The sequence below is a fragment of the Pecten maximus genome, chromosome 19 (assembly GCF_902652985.1).
Source record: "Pecten maximus chromosome 19, xPecMax1.1, whole genome shotgun sequence".
In the NCBI taxonomy this organism is placed as follows: domain Eukaryota; kingdom Metazoa; phylum Mollusca; class Bivalvia; order Pectinida; family Pectinidae; genus Pecten; species Pecten maximus.
In genome coordinates, this window is record NC_047033.1 from 2,218,164 (window position 1) to 2,245,536 (window position 27,373).

Consider the following 27,373-nt stretch of genomic DNA (forward strand, 5'->3'; position numbering starts at 1 on the left):
GTTGTCACTAGGGGACATGTATTATGTCACCAACACTGTTGTCACTAGGGGACATGTATTACGTCACCAACACTGTTGTCACTAGGGGACATGTATTACGTCACCAACACTGTTGTCACTAGGGGACATGTATTACCTCGCCAACACTGTTGTCACTAGGGGACATGTATTACCTCGCCAACACTGTTGTCACTAGGGGACATGTATTACGTCACCAACACTGTTGTCACTAGGGGACATGTATTGCGTCACCAACACTCACTTGATTATTCTTGTTAAACAGTTTCTGTATGTTCTATCATTCGTTTTCAAATTATCAATTTATGTTCGAACAGAAATGTTGGATTTCCATGTTTGTTAATTGTGCTCTCCTTTTTTAACCAACCAGTGAATATCTAAAGCACTCAATCAACCTTTGTTTATTAGTATGATTTATTAGTATAGTATGATTTATTAGTATAGTATGATTTATAGTATAGTATGATTTATTAGTATGATTTATTAGTATGATTTATTAGTATGATTTATTAGTATAGTATGATTTATTAGTATGATTTATTAGTATAGTATGATTTATTAGTATGATTTATTAGTATGATTTATTAGTATAGTATGATTTATTAGTATAGTATGATTTATTAGTATAGTATGATTTATTAGTATGATTTATTTTGATTTATTAGTATGATTTATTTTGATTTATTTTTATTTATTTTGATTTATTTTGCAGATTTGCCTCCTGATGCCAAATTAATGTTGCCCAAAAGTGCCACACTAACAGCCCCTGTGTCACCCCAACAACCACGTCAAATGACACCTCAGGAGTCACTTTCTCCCTATGCTCAACACCGCCGTAAGAAAAGTCAGAGTCGATTTGATGAGGCGACATCCACAGTGGTGAGTCGAGTCCCAAACAAGAGTGTGGAAGACCTACTCCATGATGACTGCAGCATTGGGTGTAGAGCTCCACCACCTTCTCTGTCTACTCTGTCTTCAGAGTCTGACTCACCAAGTGAATGTATAGGGACAATATCGAATGTGTACACAATGCCAAATCAGTCTGGTCCTACACCGGTCTCACTAGTCCCATCCCCTAACACCTACCAGCAACACCAGCCGGTCGCTCATCAACCCCATCAGAATCCGGGTTGCTTCGGTATAATCAAAGACTTGTCTGTGTCTAACATCAACACAGGTGAAGCAGATAAGACACGTGACTTTCAAGGCAAAAATCTGAGTCTGTTTCGGGACCAAAAGCAGGAGAGGCCATCAATTAGGGGCATATTGGCGGCTAACACACCAGTTGAAGATGAGGACAATGTTTTTGTGCTGGTCAGCCCTGACAATCTGCAGACCAGTCAACAACAGCCATGGGCCTACCCTACAAACCTCTTCACAAGTGCTAGTAACAAACACGAAAATCCCACCGCAGGGGACAGAAGCCATGACACCAAACCATCCTGGGAGATGACTTCCTCGACGTCAAGTCTTAAAGGGGAGACGAAGGTATTAACATCACTTTATGATCACACAAAAGGTCCACAGGGATCAGACGACTCTGGAGAAATGTCCCTTTCCCAGATGGCAGAAAACCTCGTTCACATTTCTGCGGAAATGAAGCGGATGGTTGAGACCCACATTACAGATTCAACAGACTCTAATCCAGATTCCTCTGTAGAGGAGGATGGTGCTACTCCAGAAAGACCTCTGGAGCTAGACTTTGACAATTTGGATGAACTTCTGCCCACAAGTACACTGCAGCAGTATGTGGCCAGCCACATGGACCAGGACACCCCTGACTCACTGCCTGACCAGTTTGATTCTTGTGATACATATCAGTTGCAATCCTTTTTGCATAATACAGTTAATGAGGAAAAGGGGTCAAAACAGCACTTTACAGATGACATCGGTGAGGATGCAAATGGTTCAAGTCCGCCTCGCTTGTTTTCAGCACGTGCAAAGAATTCAGATAAAATCTTCCTACCGACAGAAACAACATATAATTCACAAATACAAAGTGCCAATGAAAATACAGATGGAGCTTCAGAAACAGTGTGTGCTCCACTCCAAGTTACTGACATAGAAACACCAGAATTTAATGTGGAACCAAGACCTAGAGTAGGTCCACGGGAAACACTAATTGATTTTCGGCCTGGACAAATAAGCAGCTTTAATGCTGGTCCTTCTGAACAACGTCAGGGTCAAATCCAAAGTCACCGGAGTCGGCCGCGGAGGAAAGAAACAGTTTTTGGTGTGGATGATGTGGTTACGGCCGCAGAGGGTTCTGCACCAGTTGTAGAACTTGACTTGACTGTGGAATCTGGTCCGGTGATCTCGGGTCGGACACGGAGTGGTGAGGATGACAGTTCACATGGGGACTCATTCTTCGTGTGAAAGCTTTATACACATATAATATATTATATATTTATACTTGATATTTATAATAACTATTTTCCACAGGTGAAATAAAGCAATATTTTAAAGTAGTGGGCAATGAATTTTATTAGAACTTAATTGTTGAATACAGCTTAGATACCTGCATATAATGTGTACATTGACATCAAATTTTTGTCAGATCATTGACAGTAAACTATTATAGTCAGTATTTGTTCTCATAATCACCATTATACCTTCGTTTCCCAACACCTACTTTGGAGTAAAAATGTTGATAAAATTATCAAATGTCTCAGAATTATCATCTTACTCTCCTAATATTCCGCCTTGATTTGCCATTTTCAAGTTCCATCACTTTGTTCACAATCACTTTTGCATACAACATATTGTTTCTGATACCTGTGTATAGAACAGTGCTTTTGATTGGCTAGTATTGGTCAACTCATTGTTTTAGAGAAGCTTGTCATTACTAACACTTCTGGAAATTATTTAACCAGGCATAATTTTTAACAGTACATTATCATACTGAGCACTGAAATTATTATTTTTACTTTTTAAATTTTTGGTTTTTGAATTAAGATTTTGTGCAGAATTTTCTGATCAGTTACTGGACAGGTACCGGTAAAGAAAAGGTGTTGTAGTTAGGTGCCAAAGGTGGAGATATTTAATTTATATGGTAAGATCAGATATTTTTGTTATTTTAAAGCTTCATTATATTATATTATTTAAAATTACTGAGTCTGTCAGCAGTTTTTGATGTAACTATTTCTTGGGGGCTTTTAACTATTTTTTTATTTTTATTTTGAAAGTTGCTGAGCTTGTAAACTATTTCTTTGGGATTTTATTTTTTTACTGTAAGTTCATATGAAAAATTGTACTTATTTTAGCAAAATGGAGCATAGTAATAATTTTAGATTTAAGGATTTTCATGTAACATTGTTTTGATTTTAATTTCTTTAACACACCATGTACAGTGATAACACTGCAAGTCATAGGTATGTTAGCACAGGTAGAATTTTACACAGGAAAGGTTGATTTATATAATTATGTCTCCTAACTTTCAAAAAAGGTAATCTTGATCTTGATATTTGTCTGCTAAGCTATGTGTATAAAAGTGGATGTCCCTGTATAACGATACAATTTCCTCCAAATGTAAAACTTTTCTTCCATCACCAATATCAATGATGGTGCTAATTTTTGGATGCGATATTACAAAATGTACACCCTAGCCAACCACTAAGATACTTGGCTACATTATGTTTAATATTTGATACCTAACAGTTGCTCAGACAATGGTTTTGATTTTGTCCATTTCATCATGAATGTAGGAATAAAATTATACTCTTTTATTTTTTTGCTTAGGTTTATATGTCGTCCTGCTGTGGTTTTAGATGAGGTTTGTTTGTTCCAAAATTATCGGTGTGGTAGGAGTGAGAGGCTTCTCCACCCCCCATCAAATATTAAAATATATTTAGTATAAGAAATACTATAAAAATGGAACTTTATCCCCACCAACCATCATTAATACAAGTGCCTCTCACACTTCCCACAAAGGCAATTCTGAAACATTAAATCTATTAAATTATTAAAAACAAGATACAGTTGCTATGTACAGTTACCTGTTACATACACCTACTTGTTACATACACCTACTAGGTACATACAGTTACTAAATACATACAGATACTACATACAGATACTACATACAGTTACTGAATACATACAGTTACACATTTATAACTATATACATATATTAGCTGTATGTATCTTGGTTTTGAGTATGATAATTACCTACATGTTTTACAGTAATGTATACACCATAGGTCACTTATAATATTGACACACTCTGGCAGTCGAGTTTTATTGACTAGACGTCATCTGAAGAGAATCACCTAATCTGTGTTTAACGGAGATGCTACTCTAAATCTTGGCTCTTTTTCTCCTGTGGAAATATATTTATTTTACTGCTATGAATTTTAAATGCTTGAATCATTCATCATGATATATGATAATGTACATGTTATGTTGTATCAATCCAGGACTATGCGAAAGTTGAAAACAAAATCAATGAAAGTTGTACACTAATGACAAAGACTCACGCAGGACGAGGATGTGTATTCAATAAAAGTGGTAATTTTGGCAACAAAAATATTCATCAAACTGGAATGTGCAGTCTTAATACTTTAAATGGAAGTTTTCCTATGTAAACTTATTGCTATCTTTGTGAAGTCAAGCATTGTATATCTGAAACTTTTTCAGGAGTACAGGTATATATATATATATGGGGCAAAGAAGTAATTCTAACAGTGTGGACACGAGAAACATCAAATTTTCGAGACAATCCGCCCCTTTATCAAGACACAGAGAATACAAATACAATCACATGATGTATAAACAGTACTCGAAAATACAATAAGATACAGAAAGAGTAGTATTTTTGGTAGTAGTTGAAATAACAACCATAAACCCTTCGGCTGGCGTGGGCCGAAGGCTGTGGCTTACATGACATGACGTATAAAGCCATGTTCTATGATTGAAGGCTTTGTGAGCAACGGCCAAGACATTTGAAAGTATCCGAGGCGTGCAAATGCCGAAGTGTTAATGGACATTTATTTTGAAATTCTACTTGACATACAGGATTGTAACTAATAATAATAAGCGCAGAGTTCACTAACAAAAACACAAAAGTGATGTGTTTAATCAAAACCATGTGCAGGGAAAATGGTCCATGTTAAAGCAAAAAATTGTTCTTTTATTCATTTACATATACATGCATTTATCTCGAGACAACTATCCGGAGTCTTGCAGTTAAAAGTCAGAATATCATATTGGCAGATCAGTGCAGTAAAAAAGTTTTTAGATGTTTCACACATCTTCTTTTCCTGAAAAAAATGTGGGGATGCGCTCATAATTGTATATGTGGCAGATGTGCTTATCAGGTCAAATACATCTACTTCACATTTTAAGTGATAAATACACATCATTTTAAGAAACTTGACCATTTCAAAGTTTATGGTGAAGCTGTTATTTAAGGTCCTGTCCTTAATATATTGGTTAATTTGAACTTTGCATAGTCCTGTAGTATAATAATGATAGATTATGTAATCATGTTTAATTACCATCGTCTTTGTCATACAGTTGTTTTGCCTTTTACCGACCGAGTAGTTTTTGTCCCTCGCCTATCACTTGGAGTGGATATAACTCTATTGATGGGAGTAGATATAACTATTGATGGGAATTGACTATTTTCAGGTGTCCGTTGTCTGTCTCAGAAAATTACTATCAACAAACTGTAAAGTACATATTTTATAAGTATAGATTACATTATCTTTGTACTATTTCTGCAGAAAATATGAGAATGCACTTCTTATTGCGCTAATGTGCTGTAATTTGAAAATTTGAGTACACCAAAATTTATACATTTACAGTATGTCAAATTGCTTTGTGGCTGATAATAGGTATATCATCACGTTTAGAGCCAGTTAAATAACATCCTTGTTTGTGGAAACCCTCGGCAGCTGGGGATTTCTGTTTCATCTAGATCTCTTGTTGAACCTTCAGCAGTGTTACGCTGTGGCATTTTTAGAAATCTTGTACTTTATCATTCATAATGTTAAATTTGTCTTAGGTTGTTGATTTTTTTTCTGATTTTACTCGGTGATAATGACAGCTTTTTTAAATCAGAGTCTAATCTGGACAAATATCCTTGATGTATTTAGGGTCCAATTAATAATGTCTGTTTTTATTTCCTATCTCTGTTGGATAGTTTCACTGTCCTTGGTATTTAACTGAACTTTGGTTCTCTGTGATAATTCTTGACCGAGAAAGTTGGTTTTACCACAAATGAAATTCAGTATATTGTTTTAGGTTTATGTGCAAATTATATTTATATATGGATATGTTTGCAAATATTAAATATAATAACATTTAGGTATATGTGCAAAAATGTGTAAATGTTTAGTTATATATGATCAAATACTTCCATTTGTGAACTGTCATTATCAAGAACATGCTGTGTGATCAAATTCTCCGCCAGAAAAACTTTCATTATCAGAACATCAGAACATCTGTGTGATCAAATTCTTTGTAAGTGGAACGTTAACTGTCATTATCAGAACATATGTTGTGTAATCAAATCCTCCATCAGTAAATCTCTCATTGTTAGAACTCTGTCAATAAGATTCTCATTATCAGAACATTTAGATTATTCTGTATAATCAAATTCTCCATCATTATTAGGACATCAGACCATTCTGTATGATCAAATTTTCCGTCAGAAGATTTCTCATTATTAGAACATATGAACATTCTTTATGATCAAACTATCCTTCAGTAAAATCCTTGTTATCAAAACATTCTGGATGATAAAATTCTTTGTCAATAAAACGCATTCTAAGAACATCAGAACATTCTGTATGAAAACTTTCCCAGTTGGTAAAATTCTCATTATCAAAACATCAGAACATTCTGTATGATCAAATTCTCTGTCAGTGAAACTTTCATTATCAGAACATGTTTTCGTATATGCCTGCCGTTTCCAGAAATTAATGCTGTACTTTAGTTAAACTTTCATTATCTATGAGTGTAACTAACATTGTAGCTACCCTCTTTTTATCGCAACTGTTCCATCACAATTAGAAAAACCATGACAACCAGAAAAACTTGTGAAAAGGATTGTAAAGTTTTATGTTACCAATCAATTCAATGAATTGTGTAAAATTTATTTAGTGTTTTCATTTTAAGACAAAGGTTTATTATTGATATTATATTATCAGATTGGCAATTTTCCAGGCATAAAATGCTATATAACACAGTTAAATGTGATTGTTGACAAAACAACAGAATAATGTTGTGACAAATGTGTCTCTGTGATCGGAGTTCTGGGGAATGTATTATGTGTCTGTCGTATAATGTTATGTAAGTTGTGTATGACTAAATCTGGACTTAAAGGTTTTCTGCTTATCTGGTTTTGTTGTGTTATGTTTAACTTATTATAATGTCTATAAATATAAATATATATAAAAAAAATCAAATAAAACTTAACAACAAACTTTCTAGTGCTTCCACAGTTATTGCTGCTCCTGCGGACAGTGTATTTTTGAAAGGACAAGTTATGAAAGTACGAGAAAGTTTGTCGTTAAGTTTTTTTTTGTACATATATATATATATCCAACTCTACATGGACACAAACTTTTTTCTCGCTCTATATATATATAGTTTTGGTTAAGTGAGTACATAGTAAGTCTATGAAGTCATAACCTGATTCTACAGCGACATCACAAAATTATAAATTTGTAAATCAAAGATGGCCAAACTTTTTAACTTGTGCTGAAATTCTTGGTATTGAAAACACAATGGATTTTGTCTTGGGCAGGAAAATTAAATCATCACTGGTCCTTCAGACAAGTTTGGGTTTTTAAGTACATGTCCAAAAATGAGAGTCTAGGTCAACTGAATTAGTAGTATCTTGAATAACTTTAAGGAAAGGGTAAAAATTACAAAAAAAATTTGCACTTGCTAATTGGGCATGTAGTCACCAGATACTTTGGCCCTTGGGGACTTCGGACCTAGGATTTTTCTTGACCTGTTGTTCCTCATGATTAGGCTCTTTAAAAATTGAAAGTTAGTTTTGTATAAAAATTACTAATAAGATTTAAAAGTACGATTCATATAATTTTTTATCAAAGAAACTAGATTGGTGTATTGAAGTAAAGCTTTAATAAAAAGGACAATGGTATTGTTGAATAAAGTGACTCCCGAGTCTTGGTGTTGTTTGTAAGTGACTCCAGGGTCTAATGTTGTGTGTAAGTGACTCCAGGGTATTTTGTTTTGTGAAAATGTAGCTCCTGAGTTCACAGGGCCAAGTGTTGTCTGTGGTGTGGAATACAGATTTTAATATTAATATGTGGTATTGTTTCCATGATCTGAGGTTGTGTTTCAGTGACTCGCTGGCCTATTGTTGTGTGTAAGGTACTCCCAGAGGGCCTAGTGTTATGTGAAAATGTATCTCCTGTTTGCCCAGTGACTATTGTTCTGTGAAAGAAACTCAAGGGTCTAGTGTTGTGTGTAAGTGACTCCAGGGTCTAGTGTTGTGTGTAAATGACTCCAGGGTCTAGTGTTGTGTGTAAGTGACTCCAGGGTCTAGTGTTGTGTGTAAATGACTCCAGGGTCTAGTGTTGTGTGTAAGTGACTCCAGGGTCTAGTGTTGTGTGTAAGTGACTCCAGGGTCTAGTGTTGTGTGTAAATGACTCCAGGGTCTAGTGTTGTGTGTAAGTGACTCCAGGGTCTAGTGTTGTGTGTAAGTGACTCCAGGGTCTAGTGTTGTGTGTAAGTGACTCCAGGGTCTGGTGTTGTGTGTAAGTGACTCCAGGGTCTGGTGTTGTGTGTAAGTGACTCCAGGGTCTGGTGCTTTGTGTAAGTGACTCCAGGGTCTAGTGTTGTGTGTAAGTGACTCCAGGGTCTAGTGTTGTGTGTAAGTGACTCCAGGGTCTAGTGTTGTGTGTAAGTGACTCCAGGGTCTGGTGTTGTGTGTAAGTGACTCCAGGGTCTGGTGTTGTGTGTAAGTGACTCCAGGGTCTGGTGTTGTGTGTAAGTGACTCCAGGGTCTGGTGTTGTAAGTGACTCCAGGGTCTGGTGTTGTAAGTGACTCCAGGGTCTAATGTTGTGTGTAAGTGACTCCAGGGTCTAGTGTTGTGTGTAAGTGACCCCAGGGTCTAGTGTTGTGTGTAAGTGACTCCAGGGTCTAGTGTTGTGTGTAAGTGACTCCAGGGTCTGGTGTTGTGTGTAAGTGACTCCAGGGTCTAGTGTTGTGTGTAAGTGACTCCAGGGTCTGGTGTTGTGTGTAAGACACTCCAGGGTCTAGTGTTGTGTGTAAGTGACTCCAGGGTCTAGTGTTGTGTGTAAGTGACTCCAGGGTCTGGTGTTGTAAGTGACTCCAGGGTCTGGTGTTGTGTGTAAGTGACTCCAGGGTCTGGTGTTGTGTGTAAGTGACTCCAGGGTCTGGTGTTGTGTGAAAGTGACTCCAGGGTCTAGTGTTGTGTGTAAGTGACTCCAGGGTCTAGTGTTGTGTGTAAGTGACTCCAGGGTCTGGTATTGTGTGTAAGTGACTCCAGGGTCTTGTGTTGTGTGTAAGTGACTCCAGGGTCTAGTGTTGTGTGTAAATGACTCAAGGGTCTGGTGTTGTGTGTAAGTGACTCCAGGGTCTAGTGTTGTGTGTAAATGACTCCAGGGTCAGGTGTTGTAAGTGACTCCAGGGTCTAGTGTTGTGTGTAAGTGACTCCAGGGTCTAGTGTTGTGTGTAAGTGACTTCAGGGTCTAGTGTTGTGTGTAAGACACTCCAGGGTTTAGTGTTGTGTGTAAGTGACTCCAGGGTCTGGTGTTGTGTGTAAGTGACTCCAGGGTCTAGTGTTGTGTGTAAGTGACTCCAGGGTCTAGTGTTGTAAGTGAATCCAGGGTCTGGTGTTGTAAGTGAATCTACAGTCTAGTGTTGGTGACCCAGGTCCTTTTTAATTTGTTGTGTACAAATGTGTCTGTTGTGTTGCCAGATTCTAGTGGTGGGTGTTCGTAACACACAACCTTGACTGTAATGTGTATCTGTTACTCCAGGCTCTAGTGTTACCGCTTTCTAGAGAACATTTTAATACAGTATACGTGGGTGAGATTATATAAATATGTTGTGATAGTGACAGCTTGTAATGCTAGTATTGTAATCATTATTTGATATTTGTTGTTCCATATTTGAGTATATTACTATTATCATAAGATTTGAAGGGAAAAGTTTGAATAAAAGGGAAAAAATCATGAAAATTGCCAATCTTATGGTTTTTAAAAATGTTTCATGATCATTTTCAATAGACTTTTCTATTTAATTGTTTATTTCAATATCCACTGATGTGATAACACACAAGAACAAATTAGTTGATACTTTATAACAGGGTAATGTAATTTAGCCTAATGCTGTATTTTTTTTTTCTGAAGCCGATGTCATAACTTCAAATAAAATCTGGTCATTTTGATTTTCCTTGCTTGATTTGTCATTGGCCAAAATATACAGAAGGCATGTTAAAAGTGTTGTGAAATGCTCAATCAGTTGTTTTCAATAGTCATAGTTGAGCAGGATATCAAAGTAAGAAACAGATGTGCTGTTTATAGAATATTTTTGTTACTGCGAATATTTTTTTGAGGGGACTCCAAGAGATTACATCCAGCTTTTATTGGCTCACCTGACCGAAAGTTAACTGAGCTTATGCCGTGGTGTGGTATCCATCCGTTTCTTCTCAAAACTGAAGATCACAGAATTAAGATACTTGGCTAGTAAGTTTTTGGTATGAAGACCAAAAAAGGAAGGACCTTGACCCATATTCAAGCTCACCCGGGTCAAAATTGTTGAAACGATTAAAATAACTTCTTTTCAGTTATTAAATATCATAAAATGAAGATATTTAGCTTGCAGTTTCCTGATATGAACTTCGACAAATTTTTGGTAAAGAAATGACCTTGACCAAAGATTCAAGGTCACAGATGTCAAAGCTGTTGATTCACTTCAACAACTTCTAAATAACTTCTGATTAAGCAAAGTCCCGCAATTGTAATTTTTAGCTATAGGTTGTGGGGTATAAAGCCAAACATATTTAGATTCTCCTGGTTTACTAAAAGGCCTAAAATCTAGACGTTTAACTACTTTCTTCCTGGGATGGAATCTCTTGTATAGTTTGTGAAATAGAAACGACCTTGACCGCTGCTCGATGCCATCTTAGCTTAATCACCAAAACATCTTTTGATTATCTTAAATGCCTTGAATCATTAAAGTAGTGAATAACAGGTGAACGATGAAGGCCCTTTGGGCCTTATTTTATTCAAGTTTTCATTATTCTTTGAGTGAAAACACAAAGGGCTTGCCTTGAGATTCAAAATGATGAACCTGATTTAGTTTTTTTTCTGAACATAGCACTTTATTACAGAATACAAAGATACCAGTTATGGAGTCAAAATAGGGCTGAATATTACGAGAAAGAATTTTTACGTAACGTGTAATAACTTGCTTTACCACTTGGATCACTACTGTATAGTGAGAGTTTGTGGGGTGATATAAGACAGAACACTAGTTATCCTGAGATGTTGATACTTCTTATTGTAAAGTGATGAATACATGTATGTGGACTTCGTTAACACTATGATTAACATTGCTGTTTTCAACATCTATTTTTAGCAATAAATTCGGTTTGTGTTTACTTTGTCTTTTTTTTTTCTTCTTTTTTTTTTTTTTTTTTTACTTGATCCATATCGGGTGGAGCAGCTATTCAAATTACCCATCGTCCGTGGTTCTCCTCTATTCTCACTTTTTGTTTTCAATATTTCTTTAGAATTACTAATAGGATTTTCCTCAAACTTTATAGATGATTCCCCTTGGTTTCTAATTGTGCCAGTACGTCTGATAAGGAAAACAAAAATGACCGAAAGAGGGTAATGTACTGTAATTTTGTCCTCATCTATTTTCCTCTGTCCATGAAACTTGTTCTGTGTAATGCTATTTCAAACTTAGCTAGGGTCAAAGGCCAAGACCAGACTGGTTCAAATAAAACAGTCCATTTCGCACAGAGCATTTTAAAATGATTACCAGACATCAGGCAGATCCAGATGATTGCACGTTTGTGGATGCTTTCAGCTCCTCTTTACTTCTCTTTACTTCTCTGCCATACTCAGCTGGATCGTTCCCCATGCACCCTCGACAGTCAACAGCTAGCTGCTTTCTAGTGTCTTCACTTAACCTTTTTCCGAGAAAATTATTTTAATATCCCCGGGTATGCTGCAGAAGGTCCACGGCAAACTATCTCCAAAGAGAAGACCTCAACTTTTCATCTCTCCGATTTTATATCTTTTTCCACTCTCTGTATGTGCTTTCTTCCCATACCTCCTATCATCGTTCCTCCTAGGGTACTATCAACTCAACTGTGAACATTTTCGTTCTTTGCTCTCGTCCAGAATTCAATAACAATGTATAACTCCTTTGCTTACCTCTCCAGGACATGCAAATTGACCCTTAGCTGGTTTTCTGTCCACAGGTTCGCTCAAGACTTTGTCAGGTCTCCATTTGTGTCATTCCTTTAAGCGTAGAGTAGGTACATGTAGGTAGAATGTGCCTGGTTTGTCCCACAAAGGACAGTTGGCATCCTAAGCGACCCCTTATATGAAGATTATTTGCTAATTGCAGTTTGTCGAAAACTGACTTCAGATGGAACTGTTTCCGTTGAGTTGCCAGACCACGTCACTGTCTCAAACACGTGCCCTATACCCACGACGCTGCTTTCTCCGATCTCTTATCCAATTTAACTGATGTCATGTTGGACCACTTTCCTCTTTCCAGCTTTGTCAGTTGTCTATCATCGCTAACCTTTTTGCCATTCCTAATCAGCAATGTCCACATGACAAGGTCGGTTTCTGCTCTTGTCTAGATATCATTATTTTGGATATTTCAGAGATCATACACAGTCATCAATCTTTCTGTCGCTACCCTGGACTCTTCTACTCCTGACTAGCTGGTTGTCCTGTCCAAAGATCGTGTCTCGTGTAAGTTCCCACTACCGTCTTGAGAAGTTTTGTAGTCCGCATAACGACGATATCTTAGTTGATTCAAAATTCAACGGGTTGTTCATAGACAGAAGTCTACTTTCGGAGTAATTAACATAAATAACCCGGATTCGACATTCGACATATTTGTATGGCGGTTGCTGTCGAAGACGCATAATCTCGCGGAACACTTGGTCTCATTCTCCTGATACTTTTTCAGGAGTCGCCATGGTTTTCACGTCAGTATCCTTTGTTGTTTTTGTAAGAGGCAGCTAGATTGGGGATATGAGCCTTTCTTCATAAACAGCATTTCTTGCTAATGCCTCCCTTGACACTACATCTCATCTGACCTTCAATTAAGCTTTCGCCCTTGTTAAGATGACTATGGATTCCGTCTCTTGGTCGAGACATACCAGAGTCGACTTTAACATGGTAGTGACTGCTCCCCGTTAACCCTCACCACTATTTTCGGGTTGGGACGATAGGCTTTACTCGTTTGTCAGTATAGTGTGACCGTTTGTGTGTCTTTGCCGGCATCAGTTCCGCACTATCAAAAGGAGTCAAGCACAAACATACTGCAGCCTTCGAAAGCATGGATGCAGCTTGCACACAGGGTATGTCACCTACAGAGAAAATAACAACGCCGGGTTTCAAGAGATGCAGGTTGATGAAGACCATGGGAAATGCTATGTGAACATTTGGAAATATTATATTTCTTCATGCGATGTGAAGCCAGACGGTTTTGATGAATGTTAATTTACCTTTAGGTTCCGTTGTCACCACCTAGCTCCAAGGTGACTTAACACCGATTTGACCTAGATTTGTATAGCGGTTGTCGTCAGTTTGACCTAGATTTGTATAGCGGTTGTCGTCAGTTTGACCTAGATTTGTATAGCGGTTGTCGTCAGTTTGACCTAGATTTGTATAGCGGTTGTCGTCAGTTTGACCTAGATTTGTATAGCGGTTGTCGTCAGTTTGACCTAGATTTGTATAGCGGTTGTCGTCAGTTTGACTTAGATTTGTATAGCGGGTGTCGTCAATGAAGCAGATGACGTTTACTCTTCCGCAACACCTGGTCTTATTATCCTTGTATTGCTTCAAGGAACCCCATGTAAATCTGTATGTTTATTTTTTTTCTCTTTGTTTTGTCAATTTTGAAAGTTTGGTTTATATTATTTCGACATCTGATCTTGCTGTTGTTGAAAAACAATCAAACATCAGTGTCGCTTATCCAAACAGGATCACATGATCACAGTAACCATCTTATACTCGTATTGTTCACTGATGATATTCCACAAAATGTAGCAAATGTTGATGTCCATTTCAAGAATACATCGCTTACGGCTGACGGTACCAATTCAAGGACTAGAATCATTTCAGTTATAATTATGATCACAACTCTCATCGTTCCAGTCCTTGTTGATCCTGATTCCCTTGTTTGAACACTTTTGTTTGTTTGGTTTGTTTTGTTTAACGTCCTATTAACAGCCAGGGTCATTTAAGGACGTGCCAGGTTTTGGAGGTGGAGGAAAGCCGGAGTACCCGGAGAAAAACCACCGGCCTACGGTCAGTACCTGGCAACTGCCCCACGTAGGTTTCGAACTTGCAACCCAGTAGGTGGAGGGCTAGTGTTAAAGTGTCGGTACACCTTAACCACTCGGCCACCGCGGCCCCTTCTTGTTTGAACAAAGAAACGGTCGTATTCTGATTATTTGTTCGTTTCAGCCAAGTATATTTGCGTCATTGATGGACAGGTCTGCTTTAGTAATGGTGATCAACCATTTCTGTATAGATACAGTTTATCTAGGAGTGTTCGCTTTTCACCGTCCTCTATCATGTTTATAGCCGGACTCTTTATATGTATATCAAATTACACTTACGATATGGTATCATGCATTACAGCACGGGTCACTTTATGGTGTTAAATAGGATCCATTTTTACATGACATGTGTAGTAATCATTTTATTAGGAATTCACCAGTGAAATATCAGAAATTGGCAAATTGATCAAAAATCTTACATCATCATTAGCATTCCGAGTATAAGATCATTAGTAATTATTTTGTTTACTTTCTATTCACCTTATTGAAATTCGCCGATAATATTGGTTAGACAAAAATAAAGTGAAGGTACAGGTTAAGTGGTAATTTTCTGTACTTCTGTATTTTACCAAAGAGCGTCGTATTATTGTCAAGCGTAACGTTTTAAGGACACGACGATTTTGCTGTTCATCGTCATTCATGATTTTTTTGACACATTCATGTTTCGCTCTGTTCGTTTTTTGAAAAATGAACAACAAGATGATACATACCGATGTTCTTCACTCGCGCTTGTAAAAATATCAATTTTTCCGTCATATTCCTAAAATATATGGTATGTTTATCAGGAAGCTATTCGATATCCTCTTTATTTCAATCGGGAACCCTCTCACATCTCTTGGTACCTAATCACAAGTTCTTGAAAAAAAAAATGATGATTAGAGAAAATTTAGATAATTAGAGATGGTATTCAATTTAAATTTTCTGAACTTTTCCGTGTATAACACAGTAATTGTTCAACATATGTATACAATTTATATACACGATTTTATCCACTGCAAAAGTTGGACAGGAAGTATGTTCATCATTTGGCATTATACCAGTACATCATGAAATACTTTAGAATTTCTACAAAATAGTATCTGTCGTCATTGCTGATGATAAGTACACTTTTGAGTGTTTTATCTTTTATTATTTATTAATTTTATTGAAAATATTTTAGAATTTTTCCATATCCTAGTCTTTTAATCGGGTTGATAAGTTTTGTAAAGACATTCCTTTTAAGTAGATATTGTCTAAACGTTTCTATAAATAAATCATATTGGAGTATTCTACTACATCGAAAAGTTGTGTACCCCGGTTTTCTAGAAAAGATCGATCTTTCTGTCATATCTTAAAAATGCATCCCGGATTTTTAAGAACACTTTTAGTATTTGAATTTTTCACATTCCTCTGGAATGAAAGATTCTATATCATACTGCCGACCATTGTCTTTATGACAAGGTACAGGTATTAGGATTACGTAATCTCCAATCCGAGTACTAGAATGCGTCAATAGGTTCGTTCTCTATCTTGATAGTAGGATGGAGAAATCCCAACACACGCAAGAGATATTACTGTCCTACAATTAAGTAAGAAAAGGCCAATTTTTGTGCCCTTTATTTTCACAACCTCAAAAGACATATCAATTTTGAAACACATTTTGACACCAATTATGAAGTTTTTGTATCATTAAAGCCTTACAATGTTCAGTATAAATTGTACATGGATAATATTTAACTACTGTGAATATATAATGATTTATTCATTTTTGCTTGTTTTTTTAGTCATTCATTTGGCGAATGCAACGATAGGTAATGCTGTCTATTGAATCTTTCATGGAGTAGCAACCATGACAAAAACTCTGATAACAAGTTCAAAAGAGATTGTTTTGAAATTTTGAGGTATTCGTGACCAAACAAGTCTTTGAAATGCTTTGATTTTCTGTCAAGGCAGTATTATCTAGTTACTTATCATCTTATTAACAAAATTGTAGACAAATAAAACTTATTTTGTTTTTTCGATAATCCAAAGTTTTAACTCACCTTAAAACCGAAAGATAGATAGTTCATCTTCGGTATCATCAAATGGGCTACATCACCATTACATAGTCAATACAATACTGTCGAAAATAGTGATATTGTGGTGTTTAGGTTAATAACTAATAATCATCATTTGGTTAGTCTATAATCTTGTTACAAAAACATTAATATCGACAAGATTACAATATCACAACAGCATCGCGTTTAACGAATACAAACAACTTACGTTTTACATCATAGTTGTTGATCCAGTTGCTTTAAGAAGGCGCCGGTGCATACATAAAGCAAAATAATATCGCAATTCACGATCAACTACGTGGTACGTTTAAATTTCGAACATTGAATCAGGTTCAAACAGGCATTCCTGAATAGTTAAAAAATATTAAGCACACCAATATATGGTGTCTGATTTGTGCCATTTTCGCTTTTTCGCTTTTTCGCTTTTTCGCCATGGAAAAACCGCGAAAAAGCGAAAATCTAATGTTAAAATTTCGCTTTTTCGCGTTAAACTAACACGAAAAAGCGAAAAAGCGAAAATGGCACAAATCAGCCACCATACCAATAAGTTACTAAATGATGATACACAGGTGAAGGCGTTAAGTATTGTAGTTAACATATCAAAATTTCCCGTTTGGTGACTGTTTTGTAAGAAAACTTGGTCAAATATTGAATTATGCAGTAACATGATCGTATTGGGCAGTTGAGCCACGATAAAGATACTAACATTTACTAATGACATGTGTACCACGTGATGTAGATTCTAAGAAGAAGACGTCGCTGTTTTTGTAACAGTTTCCTTGACTGAATGTATCTAAGATATCCACGGATCGAAAATAGTTTCTATAAACAACAACTATACTGTATACTATATTGTATACTACAGAATATATTTTATGTTGTGTAATTATGTTGTTGTGTACTATATAATATATTTTATGTTGCCGTGTACTATATAATATATTTTATGTTGCCGTGTACTATGTAATATATTTTATGTTGTTGTGTAATTATGTTGTTGTGTACTATGTAATATATTTTATGTTGTTGTGTAATTATGTTGTTGTGTACTATGTAATATATTTTATGTTGTTGTGTAATTGTGTTGTTGTGTACTATGTAATATATTTTATGTTGTTGTGTAATTGTGTTGTTGTGTACTATATAATATATTTTATGTTGTTGTGTAATTATGTTGTTGTATACTACAGAATCTATTTTATGTTGTTGTGTAATTATGTTGTTGTATACTATGTAATATATTTTATGTTGTTGTGTACTATGTAATATATTTTATGTTGTTGTGTACTATGTAATATATTTTATGTTGTTGTGTACTATTTAATATATTTTATGTTGTTGTGTACTATTTAATATATTTTATGTTGTTGTGTACTATGTAATATATTTTATGTTGTTGTGTACTATTTAATATATTTTATGTTGTGTACTATTTAATATATTTTATGTTGTTGTATACTATGTAATATATTTTATGTTGTTGTGTACTATGTAATATATTTTATGTTGTTGTGTACTATGTAATATATTTTATGTTGTTGTGTACTATGTAATATATTTTATGTTGTTGTGTACTATGTAATATATTTTATGTTGTGTACTATATAATATATTTTATGTTGTGTACTATGTAATATATTTTAAGTTGTTGTGTACTATGTAATATATCTTATGTTGTTGTGTAATTGTGTTGTTGTGTACTATGTAATATATTTTATGTTGCCGTGTACTATATAATATATGTTATGTTGTTGTGTACTATGTAATATATTTTATGTTGTTGTGTACTATTTAATATATTTTATGTTGTTGTGTACTATGTAATATATTTTATGTTGTTGTGTACTATTTAATATATTTTATGTTGTGTACTATTTAATATATTTTATGTTGTGTACTATGTAATATATTTTATGTTGTTGTGTACTATGTAATATATTTTATGTTGTTGTGTACTATTTAATATATTTTATGTTGTGTACTATGTAATATATTTTAAGTTGTTGTGTACTATGTAATATATTTTATGTTGTTGTGTAATTGTGTTGTTGTGTACTATGTAATATATTTTATGTTGCCGTGTACTATATAATATATGTTATGTTGTTGTGTACTATATAATATATTTTATGTTGTGTACTATTTAATATATTTTATGTTGTTGTATACTACAGAATATATTTGATGTTTTATACTATAGAATATATTTGATGTTGTAGTGTAATTATGTTGTTGTGTACTATATTATATATCTTATGTTGTATACTATATATATTTTATATTGTTTTATACTATACAATATCTTATCCATGCCGTGTAACGAAAACAAAAACCAAACATTGACAATACCATAACGGACGAGTGAACCAGGGTATTGAGGAACGTCACCTTCAACATTAATTGATTGATTGATTGGTTGATTGATTGATTGATTGATTGATTCATTGATTCATTGATTGGTTGATTGATTGGTTGATTCATTCATTCATTCATTCATTATTTATTTAACTCAGTCAAAGTACTTCCTACTGTCCGCGCGTGCTAGCTCAAGGGTAATAACTCTTACAGGCTAGGTAGATATCGATGATTGAAGTCGAAAGATGTTCTTAATGATAATCATATGCCTTTGACAAAGGGGCGGTGAATACCACCAATAAAGACATAGGCATTTATTTAATACCATTTTTTGTTTGTTTTTCACTTCTACATAACCTGTATCGTGATGTTGTAAATTCCACATACCTATTACTAAACCCTATATTCAGCTCAGTTTGCGAATGGTAATCTGAAATTATCATCAATAATACATATCAATTGATATAAAATCTGTGACTGATTGTTTGGTGTGTTTATTGCCCCGTGAATAGGCAGAGTCATTTTGAAGGGGAGCCTCCTTGTAATAGTTGGTGACGTCCTTACTAAACAACATACGGGAGTCCCTTTGTAATAGTTGGTGACATCCTTACTAAACAACATACGGGGGCCTCCTTGTAATAGTTGGTGACGTCCTTACTAAACAACATACGGGAGTCCCTTTGTAATAGTTGGTGACGTCCTTACTAAACAACATACGGGAGTCCCTTTGTAATAGTTGGTGACGTCCTTACTAAACAACATACGGGAGGCCCTTTGTAATAGTTGGTGACATCCTTACTAAACAACACACGGGAGCCTCCTTGTAATAGTTGGTGACATCCTTACTAAACAACATACGGGAGTCCCTTTGTAATAGTTGGTGACATCCTTACTAAACAACATACGGGAGGTCCTTTGTAATAGTTGGTGACATCCTTACTAAACAACATACGGGAGGTCCTCTGTAATAGTTGGTGACGTCCTTACTAAACAACATACGGGAGGCCCTTTGTAATAGTTGGTGACGTCCTTACTAAACAACATACGGGAGCCTCCTTGTAATAGTTGGTGACATCCTTACTAAACAACATACGGGAGGTCCTTTGTAATAGTTGGTGACATCCTTACTAAACAACATACGGGAGCCTCTTTGTAATAGTTGATGACATCCTTACTAAACAACATACGGGAGCCTCCTTGTAATAGTTGGTGACATCCTTACTAAACAACATACGGGAGCCTCCTTGTAATAGTTGGTGACGTCCTTACTAAACAACATACGGGAACCTCCTTGTAATAGTTGGTGACATCCTTACTAAACAACATACGGGAGTCCCTTTGTAATAGTTGGTGACATCCTTACTAAACAACATACGGGAGGCCCTTTGTAATAGTTGGTGACGTCCTTACTAAACAACATACGGGAGCCTCCTTGTAATAGTTGGTGACGTCCTTACTAAACAACATACGGGAGGCCCTTTGTAATAGTTGGTGACATCCTTACTAAACAACATACGGGAGCCTCTTTGTAATAGTTGGTGACATCCTTACTAAACAACATACGGGAGCCTCCTTGTAATAGTTGGTGACATCCTTACTAAACAACATACGGGAGGCCCTTTGTAATAGTTGGTGACATCCTTACTAAACAACATACGGGAGGCCCTCTGTAATAGTTGGTGACATCCTTACTAAACAACATACGGGAGGCCCTTTGTAATAGTTGGTGACATCCTTACTAAACAACATACGGGAGCCTCCTTGTAATAGTTGGTGACATCCTTACTAAACAACATACGGGAGTCCCTTTGTAATAGTTGGTGACATCCTTACTAAACAACATACGGGAGCCTCCTTGTAATAGTTGGTGACATCCTTACTAAACAACATACGGGAGGCTCTTTGTAATAGTTGGTGACATCCTTACTAAACAACATACGGGGGCCTCCTTGTAATAGTTGGTGACATCCTTACTAAACAACATACGGGAGCCTCCTTGTAATAGTTGGTGACGTCCTTACTAAACAACATACGAGAGCCTCCTTGTAATAGTTGGTGACGTCCTTACTAAACAACATACGGGAGTCCCTTTGTAATAGTTGGTGACATCCTTACTAAACAACATACGGGAGCCTCCTTGTAATAGTTGGTGACATCCTTACTAAACAACATACGGGGGACCCTTTGTAATAGTTGGTGACATCCTTACTAAACAACATACGGGAGCCTCCTTGTAATAGTTGGTGACATCCTTACTAAACAACATACGGGAGTCCCTTTGTAATAGTTGGTGACATCCTTACTAAACAACATACGGGAGGCCCTTTGTAATAGTTGGTGACGTCCTTACTAAACAACATACGGGAGCCTCCTTGTAATAGTTGGTGACATCCTTACTAAACAACATACGGGAGCCTCCTTGTAATAGTTGGTGACATCCTTACTAAACAACATACGGGAGCCTCCTTGTAATAGTTGGTGACATCCTTACTAAACAACATACGGGAGGTCCTTTGTAATAGTTGGTGACGTCCTTACTAAACAAAATACGGGAGGCCCTTTGCATGTCGTCGAGAGCAATTAAGGCATGCTGTCTTACCACGAGAAACAACAACAACAACAACAACAGCACAGACTGGTCTGTTGTTGAGGTTCCGGAGAAACAGAAACGGACACGGGTAGGGAGGGTCGAACCCCGCACCTTGGATCTTCACCGGAGGTTACGTCGTCGGCGCTCTCATCGACTGAGCTATCATTATATATGAAATAAAATAAATTCTAGCTGCAAATTTGTATCGTCTTCAAAAGAAAAAGAAAAAAACACTGCCATACGAGTGAAATATATTTGATATTAAACGGCAAACCATTGAATTTCTTTTTATTACATTTCGAATGAGGCCTCAAAATGTTTTTATTAAGATTTGTCTTTACGTATACCTTGATCGAGATAAGTGTGCATTTCAAATTTTTAATGCACTACAAAATATAGTACCACTTTCAAAAATATATTTAAAAAAGCAACAATTACAAACTCTAGCTCATGTTTATTAGTCCACAAAATACAGTATTTATCTATTATTTGTGTAAACAGTGTAGTTGGATATATATATATTTAATGATAATAAAAAGGAGCCCTGCTCCCATGGCCAAGTGACTGATGAAAGTAGTTTCGGCAAAGAACAATTACAAGACAAACAGTTAAAAAGAAAACGTTTAGAAAGAATCAAGAAGAAAAAATCACAAATTTAGTCGCCTCATGCGAACCCATGTAATGACAAATGGCGGCGGGTATATAATTCTTTGGGTGGGAAATAGTGGTACTCATATGCTGTTTGATGGACCTATGGGGAAAAGTGATGTCACAGGATTGTTTTAATTTAAGTTGGTGTTGCCTTTTACAGAAATTAAGTTGGTCATTAATTATGTCCTACCTCAGACACTACGCTGACGTCACCAAGCCTAAAGAATCGGACAAATTCCTGATGTCCGGTCAGAACGAATCCTTATCCAAAGTCCTGTATCATATGGATATCCGTTCATCCCCATAACAATGTCAATCACCCTATCATGACCGCCTTCCATTGTGTTCAACTACAAACTCTGACAGCGAGGAAATTAGACGTGGATTAATTTGAAATGATATTATAAGGGGAGATATGATGCGTCGATCCTTTCTGAGATGAGTTGACAATAGATGATTTTATACAATCATTTGTCAGGTACTTAGTCTGCTCCGGGGATGATTCTGTGATATAAAATAGCCCTGGAGGTGGTGGGAATGTCTCTAATTAGGGTGAGTTATTACCACGGATACGGTATCAGGTATACAGGCCCTCCGTCTACATTGTGTTACGATGGTGTCAGAGTTACAGCTTTGATCTCCTATACCCGACCAACATTAAAACACACAGTAGATATCTATATCTAGTTCATTACCCATATTTTATGGAGAAATATGTAGAAAAATAGATAACAAAAACAAAACCACTTATGATTACCAAAAACTGTGTCAAATCAAGTTATTCGAGGAAAGTATATCAAAATGCAATACAACCCCCGAGACATCAATTGTCAAAGAAAGCGGGAATCATTTACCAGGTAATAATTGGACATTAATTTTGATTTGGTGCTCGTGTAAAAGGAAAGCTATATAAACCGATAAATACCTCGGCATTATTTACAACGCGCTCGTGTCCGTTCACAAACAGGACGTCACATTGAAATTACGTCACTAATTAGACCGACGGGAGCTACATTTTTGAACTGACTATTGCAGATAATGACGTTTTCGCGGTATACACTCGAAGGTTTTCCGCTCTTGATAGCATCATACATGTGTATTCCTTCAGCAAGGAATCGTTCAGCTTAGGTCGCTCTGCATATAGAAACACAAACTCGTGCAGATGTTTGCTACTGCAGATATCGTGTTTTGAACGAGAGATTCCGAGATAACGCGTGATGTCTATTACTGCGTAGGATATCACACTAAACGAGAGATCACGAGATTATACGCGACCTCAGCAAATCATATACACAACGTATATGTGTAAAACATCTTTGAAATAGCTGTTTCAGTACTTTAGTGGTAGGACACTCGTGAAAGATAATCTATATACCTTTATTGTTGTTTCCCAATATCATTTAACCCGACGTTCACATTCCTTTTCAAGAGAATTGACTCCTCAAATGATCTGTCTTTTATGATGAAACCCGACTCCTGTACCGTGATAACCAAACGTTTTACTTATATCAGCTAGTTAGCGGTGTAGTGTGTCGACGGAACATCTCCGTGTATTATCGATATAATCTCACTCATTACAATCCACCAAATTACACACCAGTTCTCTGATCTTACACTCCAACAACAAAAGGTTTGTTAAAGGTATCACAGACACGCTGTACCTGGTCATGTCGTAGTCTCTCATCATACCTGTTGTACTGCGGAGTATAAAATAGCGTCTTCCTTTATTTCATTTTGTCATTTTTATCGAATTTCCAGCAAGTATTATTTTGTACCTCGCGTGACATGACGAATGTGTTACAGTGTAATGAAGAGTCTTTATTTTTCTCAGTCCTGTATTTTTGCACATCCACCTATGGCGCCTATTTCTGAACACCTCTGTCATTTTCTATTCTGTCCGGATATTTAGATCTCGGTTTTCGTCCCCGGACAAAATATAATATGACGTCAACCTCAAGAACAAAATGTTATGATGTCATCACACAAGGACAAAATATGTTATGACGTCAACAGACTAGGACAAAATGTTATGATGTCATCACACATGGACAAAATGTCATAGCGTCAACACACAAGGACAAAATAATATAGAGTCATCATAAAAGGACAAAATGTTATAGCGTCATCTCACAATGACAAAATGTTATACCGTCAACAAACTGCGACAAATTATTATGACGTCAACACACAATGTTATAGCGTCAACACACAAGGACAAAATTTATAGCGTCATCATACAGGACAAAATGTCATAGTGTCATCACACAAGGACAACATGTTATAGCGTCAACAAATAAGGACAAATGTTATAGCGTTAACTCACGAGGAGAAAATGTCATAGTGTCATCATAAAAGGACAAAATGTTATAGTGTCATCATAAAAGGACAAAATGTTATAGTGTCATCACGCAAATGCAAAATGTTATAGCGTCAACTCACAACCACAAACTATTATAGCGTCACGTGTCTACATTGTCGGGAGAGGTCAGTTCACGAGTCTACATTGTCGGGAGTGGTCAGTTCACGAGTCTACATTATCGGGATGGGTCAGTTCACGAGTCTACATTGTCGGGAGTGGTCAGTTCACGAGTCTACATTGTCGGTAGTGGTCAGTTCACGAGTCTACATTGTCGGGATGGGTCAGTTCACGAGTCTACATTGTCGGGATGGGTCAGTTCACGAGTCTACATTGTCGGGAGTGGTCAGTTCACGAGTCTACATTGTCGGGATGGGTCAGTTCACGAGTCTACATTGTCGGGAGAGGTTAGTTCACGAGTCTACATTGTCGGGGGAGGTCAGTTCACGGACCTACATTGTCGGGAGAGGTCAGTTCACGGGTCTACATTGTCGGGGGAGGTCAGTTCACGGACCTACATTGTCGGGAGAGGTCAGTTCACGGCTCTACATTGTCGGGGGTGGTCAGTTCACGGCTCTACATTGTCGGGGGAGGTCAGTTCACGGGTCTACATTGTCGGGGGAGGTCAGTTCACGGCTCTACATTGTCGGGGGTGGTCAGTTCACGGCTCTACATTGTCGGGGGTGGTCAGTTCACGAGTCTACATTGTCGGGAGAGGTCAGTTCACGGACCTACATTGTCGGGAGAGGTCAGTCCACGGACCTACATTGTCGGGGGTGGTCAGTTCACGAGTCTACATTGTCAGGGGAGGTCAGTTCACGGACTTACATTGTCGGGAGAGGTCAGTTCACGGACTTACATTGTCGGGGGAGGTCAGTTGACGGACTTACATTGTCGGGGGAGGTCAGTTCACGGGTCTACATTGTCGGGAGAGGTCAGTTCACGGCTCTACATTGTCGGGAGAGGTCAGTTCACGGGTCTACATTGTCGGGGGAGGTCAGTTCACGGGTCTACATTGTCGGGGGAGGTCAGTTCACGGCTCTACATTGTCGGGAGTGGTCAGTTCACGAGGATACATTGTCGGGGGTGGTCAGTTCACGAGTCTACATTGTCGGGAGAGGTCAGTTCACGAGTCTACATTGTCGGCAGAGGTCAGTTCACGTGTCTATATTGTCGGGAGTGGTCAGTTCACGAGTCTACATTGTCGGGAGAGGTCAGTTCACGAGTCTATATTGTCGGGAGAGGTCAGTTCACGAGTCTACATTGTCGGGAGAGGTCAGTTCCCGAGTCTACATTGTCGGGATAGGTCAGTTCACGAGCCTACATTGTCGGGAGTGGTCAGTTCACGAGTCTATATTGTCGGGATAGGTCAGTTCACGGACCTACATTGTCGGGATGTGTCAGTTCACGAGTCTACATTGTCGGGAGAGGTCAGTTCACGAGTCTATATTGTCGGGACAGGTCAGTTTTGTGTACCAGAAAACCCACACAAACAGTTCTGTGAGTCAGTAGACAAAGCTGTTAAGTATTGTCTTCAATGAGCACAAGTTGCACAGGTACATTTAAGTAGGGCGGAACGTGTAGGATGCGTTCACACAAGGGGACGATGTCTTTGCAGTGACTAATAACTATGTATTACAGTTCACGTGAAGTCAACCGGGGTCACAAAAGGTCAGGTGGGGACTCCGATAGTGCAACAGAAATGTGTCCCAAGGGTCGAGTTGACTTGGATTCACCCGTACATCTGTTCGGGGTATAATTGACGCTTAACTGGAGAATTTCGATAGATGATTTGAATTAGCAGACCTGTTCGAGCATACTCTAGTTATAAGACAATTTATGGCGACACGGTAATTTAATTGCCTCCATCTTGTTATCGTGTTTGACGATTAGTGAGCCGTCTCTTCTCTGACACCTGGCGAAATACCTGGATAATTATCACGTGGTATTTCAAATTAAGGTATAAGCATTAGTTTGTGCACTGTTTGGCAGGTCTGAATAGACGAGAACATTGTGATGGACAGACAGATATACACATGGCCGGACATCTGTGTGAGTCGGTGGTGTGGGAGTATTTTATAGATCGGCCTAACAATCAAACTATAAGTCGATTTATTACCTTTACTAGAAACAAAGGAATACTTCGTCGGCATTGTTAGAGACATTCAAATGTAGAAAATACAAAACATGAAGGGACATCATTAAAGGGGAAACATGTGTACATATTTATATCGATGTGGACATTATCTTGTTCATGTAACAATACTTTGATGTATCACATTGTGTTTTCAAAGCATGGTGATATTACGTTAATTGATTTTGATTTAACTAATTAATTTGGCTAGAAATCCACACGGGCGATATCGTCGACGAGTGACAAGTAAATTGATTGAAACATGCACACAGTACCAGCGACATATAAATATCCTGAAAAGTATCCTCAATTAGAGGCGAGAAATCGAGAAACCTAAAATAGCCATAGGGCTATTGATACGTGTATCAGAATTACGGTGGCTGATCATTCGTGATGTAGGGACAGATCGCTGTAAGATAAATATGTGGACAATGTGGATATAAAAATCTGATTTAACAGTGACTAAGCTAGGCGAAATATAGACTTTAATCTCTTTCAGTCTCGGTATTTTCCTTCAACCATGTTTTTATTTTTATTATGTTTTGTTTGTTTGTTTGTTTGTTTGTTTGTTGTTGTTTTTTTGTGTGTGTTTTTTCTTTCGAAAATACTGTGTATTACATGTTTTTTCTTCAAGCATTGATGGCAACTAGGCCACTGGGACAGGAAAAAGATATACCTGAACCATGTCGA

General features: G+C 37.1%; 1 protein-coding gene across 3 annotated transcripts in view; it reads left to right on the forward strand.

The window, feature by feature from the left end:
* Nucleotides 1-11,624, forward strand: part of LOC117318062 — a 40,018-nt gene extending 28,394 nt beyond the window's left edge. Inside the window, exons 23-24 of one of the 3 annotated variants that reach the window (XR_004530293.1) lie at nucleotides 731-9,541; nucleotides 9,629-11,624. Coding sequence is in view for 1 of the 3 variants with exons in the window: in XM_033873064.1 (XP_033728955.1) it covers nucleotides 731-2,394 (1,664 nt within the window). In the remaining 2 variants the exon portion in view is untranslated. Of the gene's footprint in view, nucleotides 1-730 lie in introns of all 3 variants that reach the window. The other 2 variants (XR_004530294.1, XM_033873064.1) reach the window with 2 other exon arrangements.
* The last annotated feature ends 15,749 nt before the right edge of the window (nucleotides 11,625-27,373 follow it).